The sequence below is a fragment of the Ostrea edulis genome, chromosome 10 (genome assembly GCF_947568905.1).
Source record: "Ostrea edulis chromosome 10, xbOstEdul1.1, whole genome shotgun sequence".
Taxonomy (NCBI): domain Eukaryota; kingdom Metazoa; phylum Mollusca; class Bivalvia; order Ostreida; family Ostreidae; genus Ostrea; species Ostrea edulis.
In genome coordinates, this window is record NC_079173.1 from 20,891,718 (window position 1) to 20,908,952 (window position 17,235).

At 34.2% G+C, this 17,235-nt stretch overlaps 1 protein-coding gene across 1 annotated transcript in view; it reads left to right on the top strand.

Moving 5' to 3' along the window:
• Positions 1–13,742, top strand: part of LOC125665481 (uncharacterized) — a 24,387-nt gene extending 10,645 nt beyond the window's left edge. The window contains exons 6-14 of the mRNA XM_048898124.2: positions 179–321; positions 554–724; positions 3,350–3,477; positions 5,144–5,286; positions 6,039–6,109; positions 8,019–8,160; positions 10,980–11,264; positions 11,571–11,780; positions 12,085–13,742. Of these exons, the coding sequence (XP_048754081.2) occupies positions 179–321; positions 554–724; positions 3,350–3,477; positions 5,144–5,286; positions 6,039–6,109; positions 8,019–8,160; positions 10,980–11,264; positions 11,571–11,780; positions 12,085–12,353 (1,562 nt within the window). The 3' untranslated portion in view covers positions 12,354–13,742. The remainder of the gene's footprint in view (positions 1–178; positions 322–553; positions 725–3,349; positions 3,478–5,143; positions 5,287–6,038; positions 6,110–8,018; positions 8,161–10,979; positions 11,265–11,570; positions 11,781–12,084) is intronic.
• Positions 13,743–17,235: the final 3,493 nt, after the last annotated feature.

The following is a 17,235-nucleotide window of genomic DNA, read 5'->3' on the forward strand; positions in this document are numbered from 1 at the left end:
TAGGCTTTTAAATGTATCGATGATGCCTAAATTATTATTAAAGAATTACTAAATATGTTCTTATTTTGTAAAATATACATGTATTTTCAAAATGTCATGCTCTAGTGCTCAGGGTTTTTATTTTGCAGTTTGTTACAGATGTAAAAAGTGTGACTTGTTGCATTCCTGTATTTTACAGGCCACTACTACCCAAATAAGGCGCTCGATCCATTAATACCGGAAATCCCTATGGAAACCTTTAAAGTGAAACCAGACAGGTACTACCGCTTCCGGATAATCAATGCAGCCATGTTGTTCTCCTTCCGGTTTTCAATTGATGAGGTACGTGAAATATTCAACTGGAATTGATATTTAATATGTAAATCAGTGTGCATGAAATAAAATGTACAATGTCCATTACAATTACCCCCTCCCTCTCAAACAATACACAGGATAAAATTCCATATGTAATAATAATAATACTTGATGTAATCAGGAGATATCACGGGTCAGTTAAAATACATGTATATTGTTATGACTTCTTTAAAAAAAAGATATCTTACTTTTAAAACAGCATACAATCCACGTGATCTCAACTGACGGAAATGACGTAGAAATGGAAACTGGGCAGTCAGTGGTCATCTCCAGCGGTGAACGATTTGACATCCTGATTAAAACAGATGGTGACCCTAGGAAAAACTACTACATCCGGGCAGAAACTACAGAAGTTTACGATAGACACAATGTAAGAGCTGTTACGATTGTGTGATTATCTTAATATTGTGTTGACCATATGTTTGTAAATACTTTCAGATCATACAAAACAATCTGGTTTTAGCTTTTTATATCTCTGTACATTTTTTCCCATTGAAATGATATTTACTTAAGTCTTATTCACTGAGTCGAAATACAAACTCAAACTAATATTGCTGCAGTCACGTGGAATACCTTACCATACCAGCTTCAAAATACGGATGTATATTTAATTGCTGTGATAAAATTTAGAAATTCATTTCAAAATTAAGGATTATCTCCCTCGTGCATAGCTCTGATCCTTAGACGAATTTGACTCCAGTCTTTGGCACTCTGTTTTTCTTTCTAGTTCTTACAAGTTTATTGTTATTTCGGATTTCCAGTATTTCGGCTTGAGCATCACTGAAGAGACATTATTTGTCGAAATGGGCACCTGGTGCATCAAAAATTAAGTTTTATATGTACAAGTGTAGACATTTCTGAGGTTAGTATCATGCTGTAATTACCCGAGAAGTGCTTGTACAATATTCACAGAACGCGGGGGGGGGGGGGGGGGGGGGGGGTAACTGTTTATACTGGCCGAGAGAACGTCAATAACTGATTTATTACATGACTGAAAATTAAAAATATCGGAACTGGTCACTAGTGTCAACCAAACGATAACTGGTCAATAATCTTTGAACATGTTTACAGCTAGATTACAAGACGCACGTAAAGGAAAGTAAAGACGCGCGATTTAAAAAAAAAAAATTAAAAACAAAAATTAAATGACTAAATAATTCAAAACATTGATATCGGCTATTAAATATGTAAAACTTACCAAACGTATTAAATCTGATATCGGCTATCTTTAGATCAGGTTACTTAGTTCCATTCTCTCACCAGAGGGCACAGTTATATGATTCCCGTGAGGATCCGGATTAGAATAGGTCCTCAGTACCCCTTTCTTGTCGTTAGAGCCGACTAAATGGAGCGGGTTTTTGGATGAGACCGCAAAAACCGAGGCCCCATGTCACAGCAGGTGTAGCATGATAAAAATCCCTCCCTGCTCCAAGGCCGTAAACGCCGAGCATAGGCCTAAATTTTGCAGCGCCTCACTGGCAATGGTGACGTCTCCATGTGAGTGAAAAATTCTCAAGGGATCGTTAAACAATATACAATCAATCATACAATACAATTATATGATAAAAAAAACAAAAAACCAATCGTATTGATTTTGAAATTCATTATATATTTTGACCCCATCTTGGGGTAACCACTATTCATCCCGAATCCAAGTGAAAATAACGATCTATTTACCCCAGGATGCAGTTGTTCGATTTTAGCAAATTGGAAAGCACATAAAACAGAATTATTCGATCATATCATTAACGTCTTCCGTGGAAGACGGTATACATAGTTGAAGTGATTTACAGTCTTCGGACTGAGAACTCTCTGTTGTGATTGGTAGAAAGTGTATGGTATGAAAATTTTCTTAATTTCCATTGATCAAAGTGCCGTTCTGCCCAGGGGAGATAATTTTTCTGTGATCTAATCAACGTACTAATTTTAATACAATTTAACAAGATTTTCCATCTTTAACAGAATGACAAAACAAACAAATGAATGAAAATTGCAATTAATGAAATTGACACACAACTCTTACAAGGCATTTATATGATATCTTTATTCAGAAAAATGATCTATTTTTTTTTGGCATAAAAACAGAAATACTCGTTGTTCTTTGTTTTTGTTTGTGTTTTTGGAATTTTCTACTTGGTGTGGTGTATCAATAAAAAGAGATTAAAAATGACATAAAAATGACAAGACCTGTACACAAAATAAAGTTCACGAGTTTTTTTTGACAGCATACCCGGTGTAATATATGTACGTCCACATGGTACTACAATTTAGGTAAACAAGTCTAATTAAATTATGCATTTTAAGGACTAAATAAGAAATTCGGTTATTTATATCATACATGTATTTTGATATAAATATTGTAGAAAGACTATTCATCATGATTTTAATTAACGTTTCAAATAACCTTGAATCATAAGGTTTTTTTTTTACTCAATTTGACTAGGCGTTTTGATTAATTCACACATAATTTTTATTAAAATTGTAGCAACTTAAACCTGTTGGTTTTATGAAACACATTGAAAATCTTTTCTTTGTTAAGATACAGAGACTTTAATCAGTGTTAATATGAGGAATAATGGTTTTTGAATAGTACAAATACCATTCATATTCAAGGTCATACTTGTGAAGAAAATCTTATACAATGGGACTCAGGATACTGCTTTCATAAGGATATCCATGTCAGCACGTTTCCACAATGTAAACAAAGAGATAACTCAAGTTCTCTCATTAAAGTTGTTGCTAAACACGACAAGCTTCAGTGGCGTAGCTAGGTTCGAACTATTTGTAAGAAGGGTGCCTCCCCCCAGAAGCTGAGGACATTTTTCATAATATGTAATGACAATTTAACGAAAGTATTTGTAAGCACGTGCATACAGTGCTACTGTGTAGCTACGCCACTGAGCTTTTAAAAAAAAATCTGTACGTGTAATGTAGAATTATTGAACTTATATTGGTGAATATTGAAAAATTCGCATACATTTGTATGTGGTTTCAGGATCCCTATTATCCCGGCAGGACCATGGCTATTCTGAGATACGAGGATGCCCCAGAGGAACTACCAAAACCTACGCGACACGAATGTACCAGGGAAAATGTGTGCAAAGTCCTCAACTGTCCATTCAAGTAAATGGTTATTTGAAATATCTGTCATGCCTGCACTGCTCTGTACTAAATGTCATCTGGATAAACTTAAGAACAAAGACTCCAACACGTACATGTAGTTAAAGGCACAGAGATAGTAAAATCTTAAATTGAGGCTGAAGCTGAAGGTTTGTCTAATCCATTAAAGTTGTGCTAGACGAAATTCGTTCTATGACCAGACGACAATATACGTTACGCGTAGGAATTGATAAAATGGTGTGGCTGATGATATGCATTTATTCTTTTTATACTTGGCACACTGATTTTGACTATGGATAACTCCGTTTACCTGAACAGGATATAGGGCTCACGGCGGGTGTGACCGGTCGACAGGGGACGTTTACTTCTCCTAGGCACCTGATCAGACCTCTGGTGTGTCCAGGGGTCCGTGTTTGCCCAACTATCTATTTTGTATTGCTTGTAGGAGTTCTGAGATTGATCACTGTTTGTTATCTTCACCTTTCATATTTCATGTAAAATACTAGAATCGGATTGGCCGAAAAGCATAATCCTTTGAAAACATATGTTTCCCTTTAGTATTAAAATTCTCATCCTGCGAAATGGTAGTATTCAATATTACTTAGCAATTTTACTTTCAGTATTTAAAATTGTATGAGATGAAATTCACAGGCTCCATTAAATCCTTGATGAGAAGAGGCACAATGTGCCTGTATATCAGCTCTCATGTTTCAAAAACCGAAAGAGGTTTCTTATATCTACATTATAACCACTAAAACAAACCCTGAAGGACATATTTCTTGAATTATTCACATTCACACCTTTAAATATATTGATAAGCTGAGATTAACCTATTTCAGAAGATTTTATGAGATACTAACCTTTGGTTAACCTTTAGCGGGGTTTTTTTTCCGCGGGGTGCTAAATTTGGCTTATTTTAGCGGTTTGATAGCTTTCCGCCAAAATTTCACTTGCCAAATATGCACCCAATGGCGACTTCAGTACTTGCAAGAGAGATAACTCTTTATTCTCCGCCAAAATTTATTCCCCTAAAATTATTAGCATACCTTTGGGCCAGCAAATCGCCAAATTTCAGACCCGCGGAAAAAACCCGCTGTACAGTATATACAACATGATTATTGATAACTATCGGGATTGAAGGGAACTGGGTGTATCCTGTAACTTGTATTGAGGTGAAACATAATGTTGAAACTCAAGTCGTTTTGGTCTTCAGATTTACAATGTTGTAAACATTGTTGTTGTTATTATCAGTATTGCTTACTTGTAGACTTAATTAGGAGCTATATCTGTTCATTACAGATTGACCACAAACTTAAAGTAACTCCATACTTGCAGTTTTATCTGATACAAGTTTAAAAAGTGAATTTATTTCCATTTATTAGAGATAAAAACAGTTATTGTCCTTGGATGTACTATTTTGAAACATATTAATTATTCATCTATGACTTAGACTTTTAAAATATTTTATTTTTAACAAGATTTTGAACAATAACTATTAGAATAGACTCCAACAAAATTCATATTCCTATCATGCATAAATCTAAATAAATCATCGGTTTTGCAAAATCTGATGATATCAAAGGACGGTGGAATTACTGTCATTGCTTTGGGAAGAATATGGAATGTGAATATTTCTTTGTAAATACTGAAGATAGTTCTTGTTATTTAGACAGTACCCTGTTGAATCTAACATCATGTGTATGTCCACCGCTGACTTCCGGTCAACAGAAGAAATGATCAGCAGACAACCTGTTCCACTTCCACCAAAAGGCGAGGAAATTCGGGAAGATTTCCTGAATTTTCACTATGCAGGTAATGTTTTATCAATGTGTTTAAATCCATGTATATTTGTTAGAAAGGTACACATAGACAGGTACAGAACATTGTTAATAAACCATCCTTTGACAAGATGTACGGAGAAGGGACGAGAGAGAGAGAGAGAGAGAGAGAGAGAGAGAGAGAGAGAGAGAGAGAGAGGAACGCTTCATTTCCGGTCTCTGTAGCCTAGTGGAGTCGACACTCGCTTCATTTCTATCAGCATATCGACGCTCGCTTCATTTCTATCAGCATATCGGCGCTCACTTCGCAATCGCCTTCCGATTCCGGCACCACACCAAACCTTGAACGTTTAACATTAACGGTGACAGTTCCTTTGCCAAACGCCCGGTATCAATAGTGAAAGTCACAGTCAATATATGAACTCAAATAAAAAACTATATGTGTGACCATAGGTGTTGACATGGTAACAAATTAGCAAACCCTTACTGTCCCGAGCGTCATACATAGGTCAAAAATAGGTTAAAAAGCAATACATTTAGATTTTCCAGTTGAGGGAATGAAGTGATTTTTCATTTTTGCCATTGATACATGTACTAACCCCTTTAATTCATGTTCCTCATCTTCCATTTTGGCTAACTGTTACCATTGTAAGGAAGAATGAGTAATGTGGCCCTACGACCCTCACGTTTTAAAACTAAAGAAAATAGATGCACATATGGTGCATATCTTTTACTTTGCCCGAAGGATGACAAACCTTCATCATTAACATACTGTTTTTTTTCCAGGATTTAGAGGCAGCCCGTTCATGGCAGCCATAAATGGATACAAATTTGAATTCCCCACCTGTCCTCCACAGGTAAGTCTACCTTACGACAATCTTAAACAATGTCATGATAATCTATACAATCTATGATTAAAGCAAGCTTAAACATGGTCATGATAACTTATAAAATATATGATTAAAACAAGTTTAAACAATGTCCTGATAATTCATACAATCTATGATTGAGGCAAGCTTAAACAATGTCATGATGATGTATACAATCTATGATTAAAGCAAGCTTATACAATGTCATGATAATTTATACAATCTAGGATTAAAACAAGCTTAAGCAATGTCATGATGATTTATACATAGAGCAAACGTAAACAATGTCTTGATACATTATAGATATCTATGATTAAAACAAGCTTAAACATTGTCATGATAATTTATACAATCTATGATTTAAAAAATCAGTATATGCAACCAGGGGTGCATGAGCCGAGTTGCATGGGATACATTGTAAAGCCAGGAATGATGTGGTATATTTATAATTGTGAAGAACTAATTTCAGTTTTAAACTTTTCGAGTTACTGTCCAGAAACCATATTTGTCTGAAGTTTTTAATCTATATTCGGTCACTGTGACCTTGACTTTTGTTCTCCAAAATCAATAGGGGCCTTGCTTTGCTGGTATCCAACAATATATCCAAGTTTCATTTGATTCAAATTAAAAAATTTCGAGTTATCCTCCGGAAACCAAAATCCTTTTGGAATTTTAAATCTATTTTTGTCACTGTGACCTTGACCTTTGACTCATTTTCTCCAAAATCAATAAGGGTCTTCCTTACCTGGTACATAACAATATCTTTAAGTATCATTTGATTCGGATTTAAACTTTCTGAGTTATCATCCGGAAACCAAATATTTCTGAAATTTTCATTTTATATTCGGTCACTGTGACCTTGACCTTTGACCTTTTTTCTCCAAAATCAATAGGGGTCTTCCTTACCTGTTACCCAACAATATTTCAAAGTTTCATTTGATTAGATTTTAAACTTTTCGAGTTATCATCCGGAAACCAATTGTTGACGCCCAACCGCCCGACCGCCCGCCCGCATCACCAAACCAATAGCCGAGTTCAACTTCGTTGCAACTCGGCTAAAAAGCTTAAACAATATCTTGATAATTAATATAATTTATGATTAAAGGAAGCTTAAACATTGTCATGATAATTTATACAATCTATGATTAAAACAAGCTTAAACAATGGCATGATAATTTATACAATCTATGATTAAAGCAAGCTTAAACAACGTCATGATAATTCATACAATCTATGATTAAAAGAAGCTTTAAAATGTCTTGATAATTCATACAATCTATGATTAAAGCAAGCTTAAACATTAGCATGATAATTCATACAATCTATGATTAAAGCAAGCTTAAACAATATCATGATAAGTCATACAATCTAGGATTAAAACAAGCTTAAACAATGTCATGATAATTTATACATTGTATGATTAACACAAGCGTAAATAATGTCGTGATAATTCATACAATCTATGATTAAAACAAGCTTGAACAATGTCATGATAATTCATACAATATATAGATTAGACAGAATTATAAACAATGTCCTGATAATCTATAAAGTAGACAAAATTATAAACAATGTCATGCTATTTATACCATCTATACAATTAGATAGAATTATAAATTCAAGGTTGTCTTCGGAAGGCGAAAGTATGATTAGATAGATAAATAATCTTGGGTGTTTGGGAGTGAGATGAACTTGCTGAGTTTATTCAAAATTTAATTCGTAAGATATCTAGAATCGTAACAGGGTTGTTGTTTTTTTAACTCATAGATACTTAGCTGTCTATATCGTTGCTTATATTTTGTAAATGTTTATACAAATTTATACAACTGGTTTCTGTACAATACTAAAAAAATTCTGTCACCATTTTGTCTTCTAATGACGTAATTCGCAACAACAGATAACCTATGACCCGCCAGCGCGCACCTGTTTCAATGATTGCCAGGATCATGACTGTGGAGCTTATTGTGAGTGCACTCACACCCTGAAGTATGATCAGTTACCACTTAACGCGGGCGTACAGATGATTCTCGTCAATAAAGGTGAGTCAAAAAGGGGCACGTAAATATTTTTTTCATATATACTGTCAATCTAATTAAAATTAGATCATTTGATTCGCTCACGTATATCGCTATACAAGAATCTCATGAAAGTTAGATAATTTGATCCGCTCATGTGTATCGCTACACAAGAATCTAATTAAAAATTAGATCCTATGATCCGCTCACATATCATTACTACCTTGTGTAGCTATAAACGTGAGCGGATCAAAGGATCTAATGTTAATAGAATTGCATAACTGTACACTAAATTTGAAATACATGTATTTGCTTTAGAATCATGTCTATAGTTTCATATTCCGGACAATTATTGTATTGGTCACAGGCAATTGCATCGCTTGGGGTCAAAGAGGTATAGCGCATTTGCTGACGAAACGGCCGACTCAGAAATCTAAATGGAAAACACCGGTTTCTAATAATAGACTGGCGTGTTATATTTAAATATAAGGCCGACGTTTTTTATGTTTCGTTAACCAAGATAAATAACTGCCGCAGTTTAGCATTGCTGACATTTATATGAGTCATTCTTTAATCAATAAACCATTTTCTTATTTGGAATGATGGACAGTACAACATTTTCATAGGTGCATTTATATCACACAACAACCCTTTTACATATGGCGTTACTTAAGTCACTGTCTTTTTCTGACATAACTGCAGCACCTTTAATATATTTCATCAGTTCGGTTGCCTTTGGTTGATAATTCGAGTGTTTAGTTTTGCCTAAATATCATATATGACAGTTGCTACATGAGTTTTTATATTTACTTTTGAGAAATCAAACTGTATAACAGTTCTTTTCCTCCGTTTACCTATTTTTACTTAATGCATGCTGTGCATTTGTGCCCTTCTTCCTGTAGTGTTTGTTTTATTAGCTTTTCGTCAGCCACATTACGGTTTAAAAATCCTGTGCACACGGGAACATGTTAGTGTAAACAAACGGAACTACAGTGATCTCGGAATAAATTCCCTTTCTTTAAGTCGTAACTTGCAAATATTGGAAGTTATGATGAAAATGAATAATGTTTGTTATATAATGTATTACATTTATAACACACACACCCTCTCAAGAAAACGAACCCAAAAAATGAAAAGCAAATAAAAAAAAAAAAAAAAAGGGGGGGGGGGATATTGGAATTGAACTCGGAATGTATGGTTTCAGTGTAAGATTACCGAGCACCTAAACCATTAGGCCATCCAGGTTTAATGTTTGACAGGCTACTAAGTCTCAAAGTAAATTTTGAGAACGATTTTTTCATATTTTATCCATTTTCAACAAGAAGGCCACCTTAAACTAAATTTCCTCAAATGGACTTATGTACAGTCTTAGTCAATTAAAACAATTTCAGTGTTTTATTTCTGGTTTAGGGTGGCCTTTTGCAACAGTTTGCAATTTTTTATGCCCATTACGTTACATCTACTATATATAGTCACAGTGATGTTTATGCTTATCAAATAAAGATACTATCAACATATAGATATCTTTATTAAGTAATTTGGGTTAACACAAGTATAAACTGACATTGTATACCAGAATATTTGTAAAAAATTATATTCAAGAAAAAAGTATTTGTGTAGGCGAAATTGCATACGAAGTGCGCTTTACTCCTTTACTATTAAAGAGTAGAGGTATAAAACTCAAAATATAGGGTACCCAAGTTAACAGCCGATGTAAAAACAATAAATCAAATGATATATAATTCTACTTTGTATTTCAATACATTCATACATAATCAATCTACATTACTACCAAAGTTCATCCCGAAATTCCGTATACTTCCCAAGATATGCAGAAATTAATTCGGAAAATGCCTATTATTTTTTGGTCGACTTTTTGCTGGGGCCTGGCACTATGCGACTGCACAGAATGTTTGAGCATTGCAACAAGCTATTACATCCATGTAAAATGTGCAGCATAAGATATCATTTATAAAATGAATTTCTTACCCCAATTCATAAAATGAAGTCTGCAATAGCTCCAACTGACTGAAAATTGTAAAACCGTTTGTACTTTCACTATCACAGCCATTTTGATCGGTGCCACTAACTACCCAAATTAACATTGTTATTATAAATCGTCAAACACGCGTTAATGTGGTTTAGATAAAAAAAAAAAAAAAAAAAAAAAAAAAATAGACATATTAATGACATTTGTATATTTATAAAGACTTGTTATTTGCATAATTTATTTACTATAATGAATCAATATTGATAAATATTACTATTTGAGTCTCTAAATCGTTATGGGTCCGTTCATCCCTCTTTGGTAATTAGTTGTACTGGTCAAAATGGTTGTGATAGAATTATACATGTATATTTTCATTTTAAACGTCAAGCACCTGTGTACAAAAACGTGTTCTGTATTGCTAGTGAGCTTGCTTAATGTGATAAAAGTTTCTACATCCATCATCCAAATTAATGAACGGAGAGTTTAATCAGGCATTCATTGCATGGCTGCTTCATTAACATGTTACAAAAATACTTTAGGGTACTTTGGGGGTATTTGCAGTCTCTGCATGATTTTCATTCTTATCAAAGAAACAATTACAAAATTAAATCTGCTTTTGAATCTTCAAATAAATGTATATTTTCTCTGATGGCGGTACATGTATATCAGTCGCTTTCACCTGTTTGTATTATAGAGGCATATAAACAATGGAGTCAAGGGAGGGGGGTGATATATTCCCTATCATGTATTTACAACCTAAACATGTATTCGTTAAATATCAAATTTTCAAAATTATACTTCTTTAAGCTACAGGACATTTAAAGTGCGCCATGAACTTTTTTATTTTCTACAGATACGTTTCGCGGAGCCACTAACCACCCCATACACATTCACGGTCATCACGTGCACATCCTGAAGATCGGGTATCCGGAAGTGGATCACAAAACAGGACTGATTATTAATGATACGCCCGACATAAAATGTAGAGGAAAGGACTGTAAATATCCCAGCTGGATACATGATGAGTGGGCAGGTGGGAACGTTCCAGGCCAAAATCTACGGAACCCGCCATTGAAAGACACCGTTGTGGTGCCAAGGATGGGCTATGTTGTGCTTAGGTTTCCGCTAGATAATCCGGGTATGTGGGTAAAAGAGTACATTCATTTTAATACCTCTTTGTATTTAGTGTTAAATTTGCCCAAAGAAACCATTCATCTTTTAATGACTGAAATTAACAAATCTACTATAAATAGATTTTTACTGACGTTTACATCAGATTTTCAATTTGATCAGTCCATGTTGCAAGCGATGAAAAATTTCAAACGCTGGAATGATCAAACCCCTGCCAAGTAGTACAACGTCATTCGGCAGATTGCATACCATTTATTTGTTATGGAAATGTCCCGAACTGTTCAGTTTTTAATGTAAATACATGTAATTAAAGGTTACTGGTATATGCACTGTCACATGGAAGCGCATCAACTGGAGGGAATGACTTTGATAATTAAGGAGGGACTTCATTCAGAACAAGTCAAACCTCCCAAAAACTTTCCGACCTGTGGAGATTTTACGTGGTCGTACGAAGAATACGAGGCAATTACCAACGGTGTCAAAGTTGGCCTCGGAGCCGTATCCAAGAACGATGCACAAAATGGTAAAGAAATTAATCGGCTAAATGTATTTTAGCCAAACTTAGAATGCAGGACTAGTGTATTCATCAACAAGAACGTCTGATGCAGTGATCACACAGTTAAGATTGTTATGAACATTCTTTGCAGCAACTAAATATTTAGAAATGCCAATGAATGTATCTTAAAACTATGATTTCTTGTATTTGAGTAAACAATTATGAATGTATTTGTTGACGAAGATTTGATTTATCTTATTCGTGTATTGATTTATTTCTACATGTCACAGTCCAAGTTCCAACAAAGAAACAATTCATTTCTAATTTTCAGAATACGCAAAAGAATCTGCTCCAGGATCTCAACCCACAGACTTGCAGGGAAGTTCATCACAGACAACGGTCACGGTTCTAATTGTCGCCCTTTGTGGAACTCTTCTATGCCTCGTGGTAGTTTTGGTCAAATTCATCCGATGTAACCCACAACACGTCATCGTGTGTCGAGGATCGTCTGACAAAGGCGTTAAACCACCCCCTGCCAGATTTAATGGGAGCGACAGACAACCCTTGCTATCTTCTAAAGTCACGGAGATATCTATATGAACTTAACAACTTTGGGTTCATTGAACGGTTGGCGCCATCTCGCGGAGTGAAATCGATTTTCCAAGGACTTATAATTATAATTGGTAGTTATCGATAATTACTTTTTTTTTTTTTGATTTGTGATTAATTTTTTGGTCCAAATGCTGCACGAAAAGACACTCTTTTACAGTCTATTGATATTTAGTGTATATAAATATCATGCATATATATCAGTGTAAACCAAATGTAGCTCTTCCTGCAGTAGACACTGTCAGAAGTAAGCTATTAATGGTGATCTATATGAAATACTGACGATTTTCATTTCAGATTTGAAACATTTTATTTTGGTACTCCATCTGAACTTTCCTAGTTATTCTGAAAATCCTATAATCTTTAGAAATAAACAGTAAACTATTTTATACCGGCCATTACAACTTTTAAATTCTGTGTATTGGAGTATTGTTTGTACATCATCCATTATAGTTAAAATACTGCATTTTAAGCGTGAATAATTTATCAAATCGCCATGAACGTGCAGTGAAGTCCTCAGCCTTCGAACGTGGTCAACAACTAGGGGCTGACTGTCCACTCACTGCTTAGGAGAACAAGACCCCCATTTCATTATATGTACGACCGTGTATATCTCTATGTTCCTACATGTATGTAAATGCACTTTAAAAGTCTCGTCCTTGTGTGAGCTTTGCTGTATAACAGGTTTCATGTAACGTTAATACTTTGCATTTGTAGACTTACACTATACAATTTTCTCGTACTATTAAAAAAAAATGATAAAGGAAGAAAAATCATAATAATAAAAGAATAACTTGTACATAGTTATGGTATCAAAAATTGGTGTTCAATTTGCATGAAAAAATAAAGTCCGAACAGAAAATTATTTGGGTTTTTCGTACACCTGCAGTTATTGTACAGTAATTTTGTGTCTAACTATTGCAAAGACATTTAACGATTAATTTGCAAAATTCATTTTTTTGTTTCCAAAATGACAGAAATATAATTCTGTAAAAGTTTGGAAAAATTCTCAATGACGAAAAAAGGCGTGAAATCGATAGTTTAATTTTAAACAAAAATGAAAGAAATATGTGAAAATGAGAGAATTGTTTGGAAACTAACATTTGTTTAAAGGGTGGTTATGCATTTCTGTATTGTAGACATATGAATATAAATCACGGTGTGTGTAAATGTATTATCACATTTTCATAGTTATACAATTATTGATTTTTAGTGTTTTTCCCTAATGAGTTCCTCACATGGTTCAAGAATTAGATAGTTGAGAGAAAACCATATAGGGTACATAATCAAGCTCAATTTCCCATGATTTGTCTCTGTGATTCTTTACACTAGGCATCATAGGATGTAAAATGTTGTACAATAAAAATATATCCACATATCTGTCAGTGCTATCGTAGATCAGCTTCGTTCCATTGCTATCTCGGCCCACGTGTGTCTCTGAACGAAATCTGATTAAAATCAGATCTTTGATCCGCTCCCGTACCGGTAACGTTATGTCGCTAAACAAACGCTTTGTGTAGCGACATAACATTACCGGCGCGGATCAAAGATGTTATTCTAATCAATTAATTATGTATTATAAGAATTCAGCATAGCTGGATTAAATATGTAATCCTGTTCATCCATTAAAAGGAGCAGCTGGAGTAAATAAGTATTAATGTGTACTCCATTAAAAGGCATAGCTGGAGTAAATACGTAATGATGTGTATTCCATTAAAAGGCATAGCTAGAGTAAATATGTACACTCCTGTAATCATGTTCACTCCATTTTAAAAAGGCAGAAGTCGAACACTGAGGCACTGGCGGTCTTCAGTCATCGTTGCCGCCATGTTGTAGGAATTGACCACTTACTAATAATTTGCTAATGGTGCAACATTCCTCTGAAATACTAATTACCGTGATGATCAGGAGGTGAAGCTTCCGGAAAATTTTGCGTAATGACGATTTTCATGAAGGAGATTTAGACCTCAGACCTCGATAATGTCGACTTTTGTCAACTCAAAAAATTATAAAAGTATTTGAGTTAAGCCAAGACTATTTGAGTAGTTTGTAGTTTCCGTTCTCCTGTGTATTTACCTACGATCTGTATATATTGTAATCGAGTAACTTGTCCGCCAAGGCTTGATGACCAATGAACAACTATTTAGATATTCTAGAGAATAAAATTTGCTGAGTACATGACACGAATTGTATGAGCTGGCATGCGGTGAGAGAAAATAAGACTGAATATGTTCGGGATTTATGTCTCATCGGAGAAAGTTTTGAGCATATTTAATTAAACAAATAATCAAAGCGATTGGAAAAATGTCGTACAACCTGTAAATCGATTTTTCTCCTAAATGTAACAACTATGATAGTCAAACAAACAAATTGTAAATGAAACTAATACATACAGTGGTTCTAGTATGGCAGTTATAATGAAAAATATAGACTGCACAACAACCAACACTTTGTACGCTAAAGTCTAGTGGCAAATTTTATAGTACCCCAAATAAAAAGTGAATTCCTATAATGTTCTAGTGAAGTCTACAAAAAGTCATTGAAAAGATTGTTTCGAGCATAAGAATATTTCTACAAAGGAAGAAAAAAAGATATGCATCGTCTTTTTACGCAAAAATATAGAGGTCTATAAAGTTATGTCTGAATAAGTTTGTGTCTTAGCTTAGTGTGAATTGTGTATATGGCTACAGCATGAACGTGTGCAACATGAAACTCACCCCTACGGTAGAATTGTGGTTGGTTCTACTTCTTCATGATACAAACGCGCCACCATACACTCCCCGACATTGCCAGACGTTCTACATTTTGACCTTGTTTATTTAAGTGCCACAATCAGGATGTTCTGAATTTTATACTGATTTACGTTCCAGGTCACGTCTGTATTACGGTAAAAAAAAAATTACACTTTCAATGAATAAATTAATTGCCAACAAACTACAAAACGCTTTGCTCCAGAGTTACTGCATGCACCTTTGATATCTATATCATAAATTGCCAACAAACTACGAAATGCTTTGCTCCAGAGTTACTGCTTGAATCTTTCATATCTACAGTGTAAATATACTTATGAATTTATACATTTTGCCAACAAACTCCGAAACGCTTGCTCCACAGTGACTGCTTGCACCTTTAATATCTATACATATTTATAAATTAATAAATGTTGCCAATAAACTCCGAAATGCTTGCTCCAGAGTTACTGCTTGAATCTTTAATATTGTTTAATATAAGAGGTTTACTTCATTGGTAATTATGTGAAATTTTAAAACTTAAAAACCTACTTTTGTTTCGTTACACTACCCTGTAACAATTATGTTCACCAATGCTTGATTTTGATCTTATAGAAGAAACAAATTTTGATAATTGTTGAATAAATAAAATATGCCTGTTCGTTTCTTCAATTCATGATTTTAGTTTTGAATCAATTTTACCTTGCAACCATGTTCCTTATAGACAATATTACATTATGATATTTAAAACGATCGTTTATCTTAATATATTCATTAACATTCATCATTGATTATGCAAATAAGAAGAACAAATTGAAGCATATTTGTGGACAACTATATGAACGATATTCTGTTTGTTGAGAACATTATTTTATATTCATTTTAAACAGATCATTACTATAGAAATCACATCATTCCCTTATTACACATACTTCGCAAATCAACCATTGTAATAATTAATCCCCCCCCTCCCCTGTGCTGACATCTATGGGTTAACGAAGTAGTGAATTCACGATGTTTTATTCTTATTACTGTGCGCATTAATTCAGCAAATTCTCATTGAATTATTGAAATACATGAATATTCAAATATAATTCAATTCACTACATCATTGAGTTAAAAATTAACAAATGATATCATCAATAAATTCTAATTGAAGATATTTCTAATTTATAATACACATGTACATCTTTTATTTGAATAAAAGTATTTAGTTCTTTTATTGCAGTGCCCATCAATTCAGTAATGTATTCATTGAAATCGGCCGGGATGTCTGTAATTCAATTTAAAAGAGCAATAATTCAAGTTTACAGTTTAACTTGCTAATAAGGATTAACTCGCATATTAGGAATTCTTTGTTATAAAGAAGAATTTTCAAATCCAATGGAAAAATCTACACTAATTGTCAATACTTGGATATAAACAATTTACGTTATAAGAGACGAATGTAAGGGAGGTCCAAGTGATCCATGAAGATGATGGCATACATTGTATAACCCGCATGCTTTCTGACAGATTTCCGGCATGCAGTATCCGGGTCTATCGCATGCTTAAAATGCCAGGTGGCTAAACTGAATAAAGTAAAACGTTTGTATATTCATGTTTTATTGATCTGTATGCGAAGGATTCCGTTACGTATTTGTCGTTGTAATTCATACTTGTATGTATTTTCAAAATTGAGAAATTTATTTTTAATATTTACATTCTACTTTCATTTCTGTAGGAACTCCAAGCTATTAGAATAGACGAACTTTATCTATCAAGATTCATAGCACATTATTCGACTTCACAACATTCCCGTGGACATCCGGGTTAGATTAGGTCCTCAGTACTCCTAGGCGACTAAATGGGGCGGTCCTTCGGATGAGACCGCAAAATCCGAGGTCACGTGTCACAGCAGGTGTGGCATGATAAAGATCCCTCCCTGCTCAAAGGCCGTAAGCGCCGAGCATTGACCTAAATTTTGCAGCCCTTCACCGGCAGTGGTGACCTCTCCATATGAGAGAAATATTCTCGGGAGGGACGTTAAACAACAATCAATCAATCAATCAATCAATCACAACTACACCACATTCATGAGAAAATGGTTCTATCAAGGAAACACTATTTTGATATGTTTTGATGCTTTGATCAAGAAAGTTCTC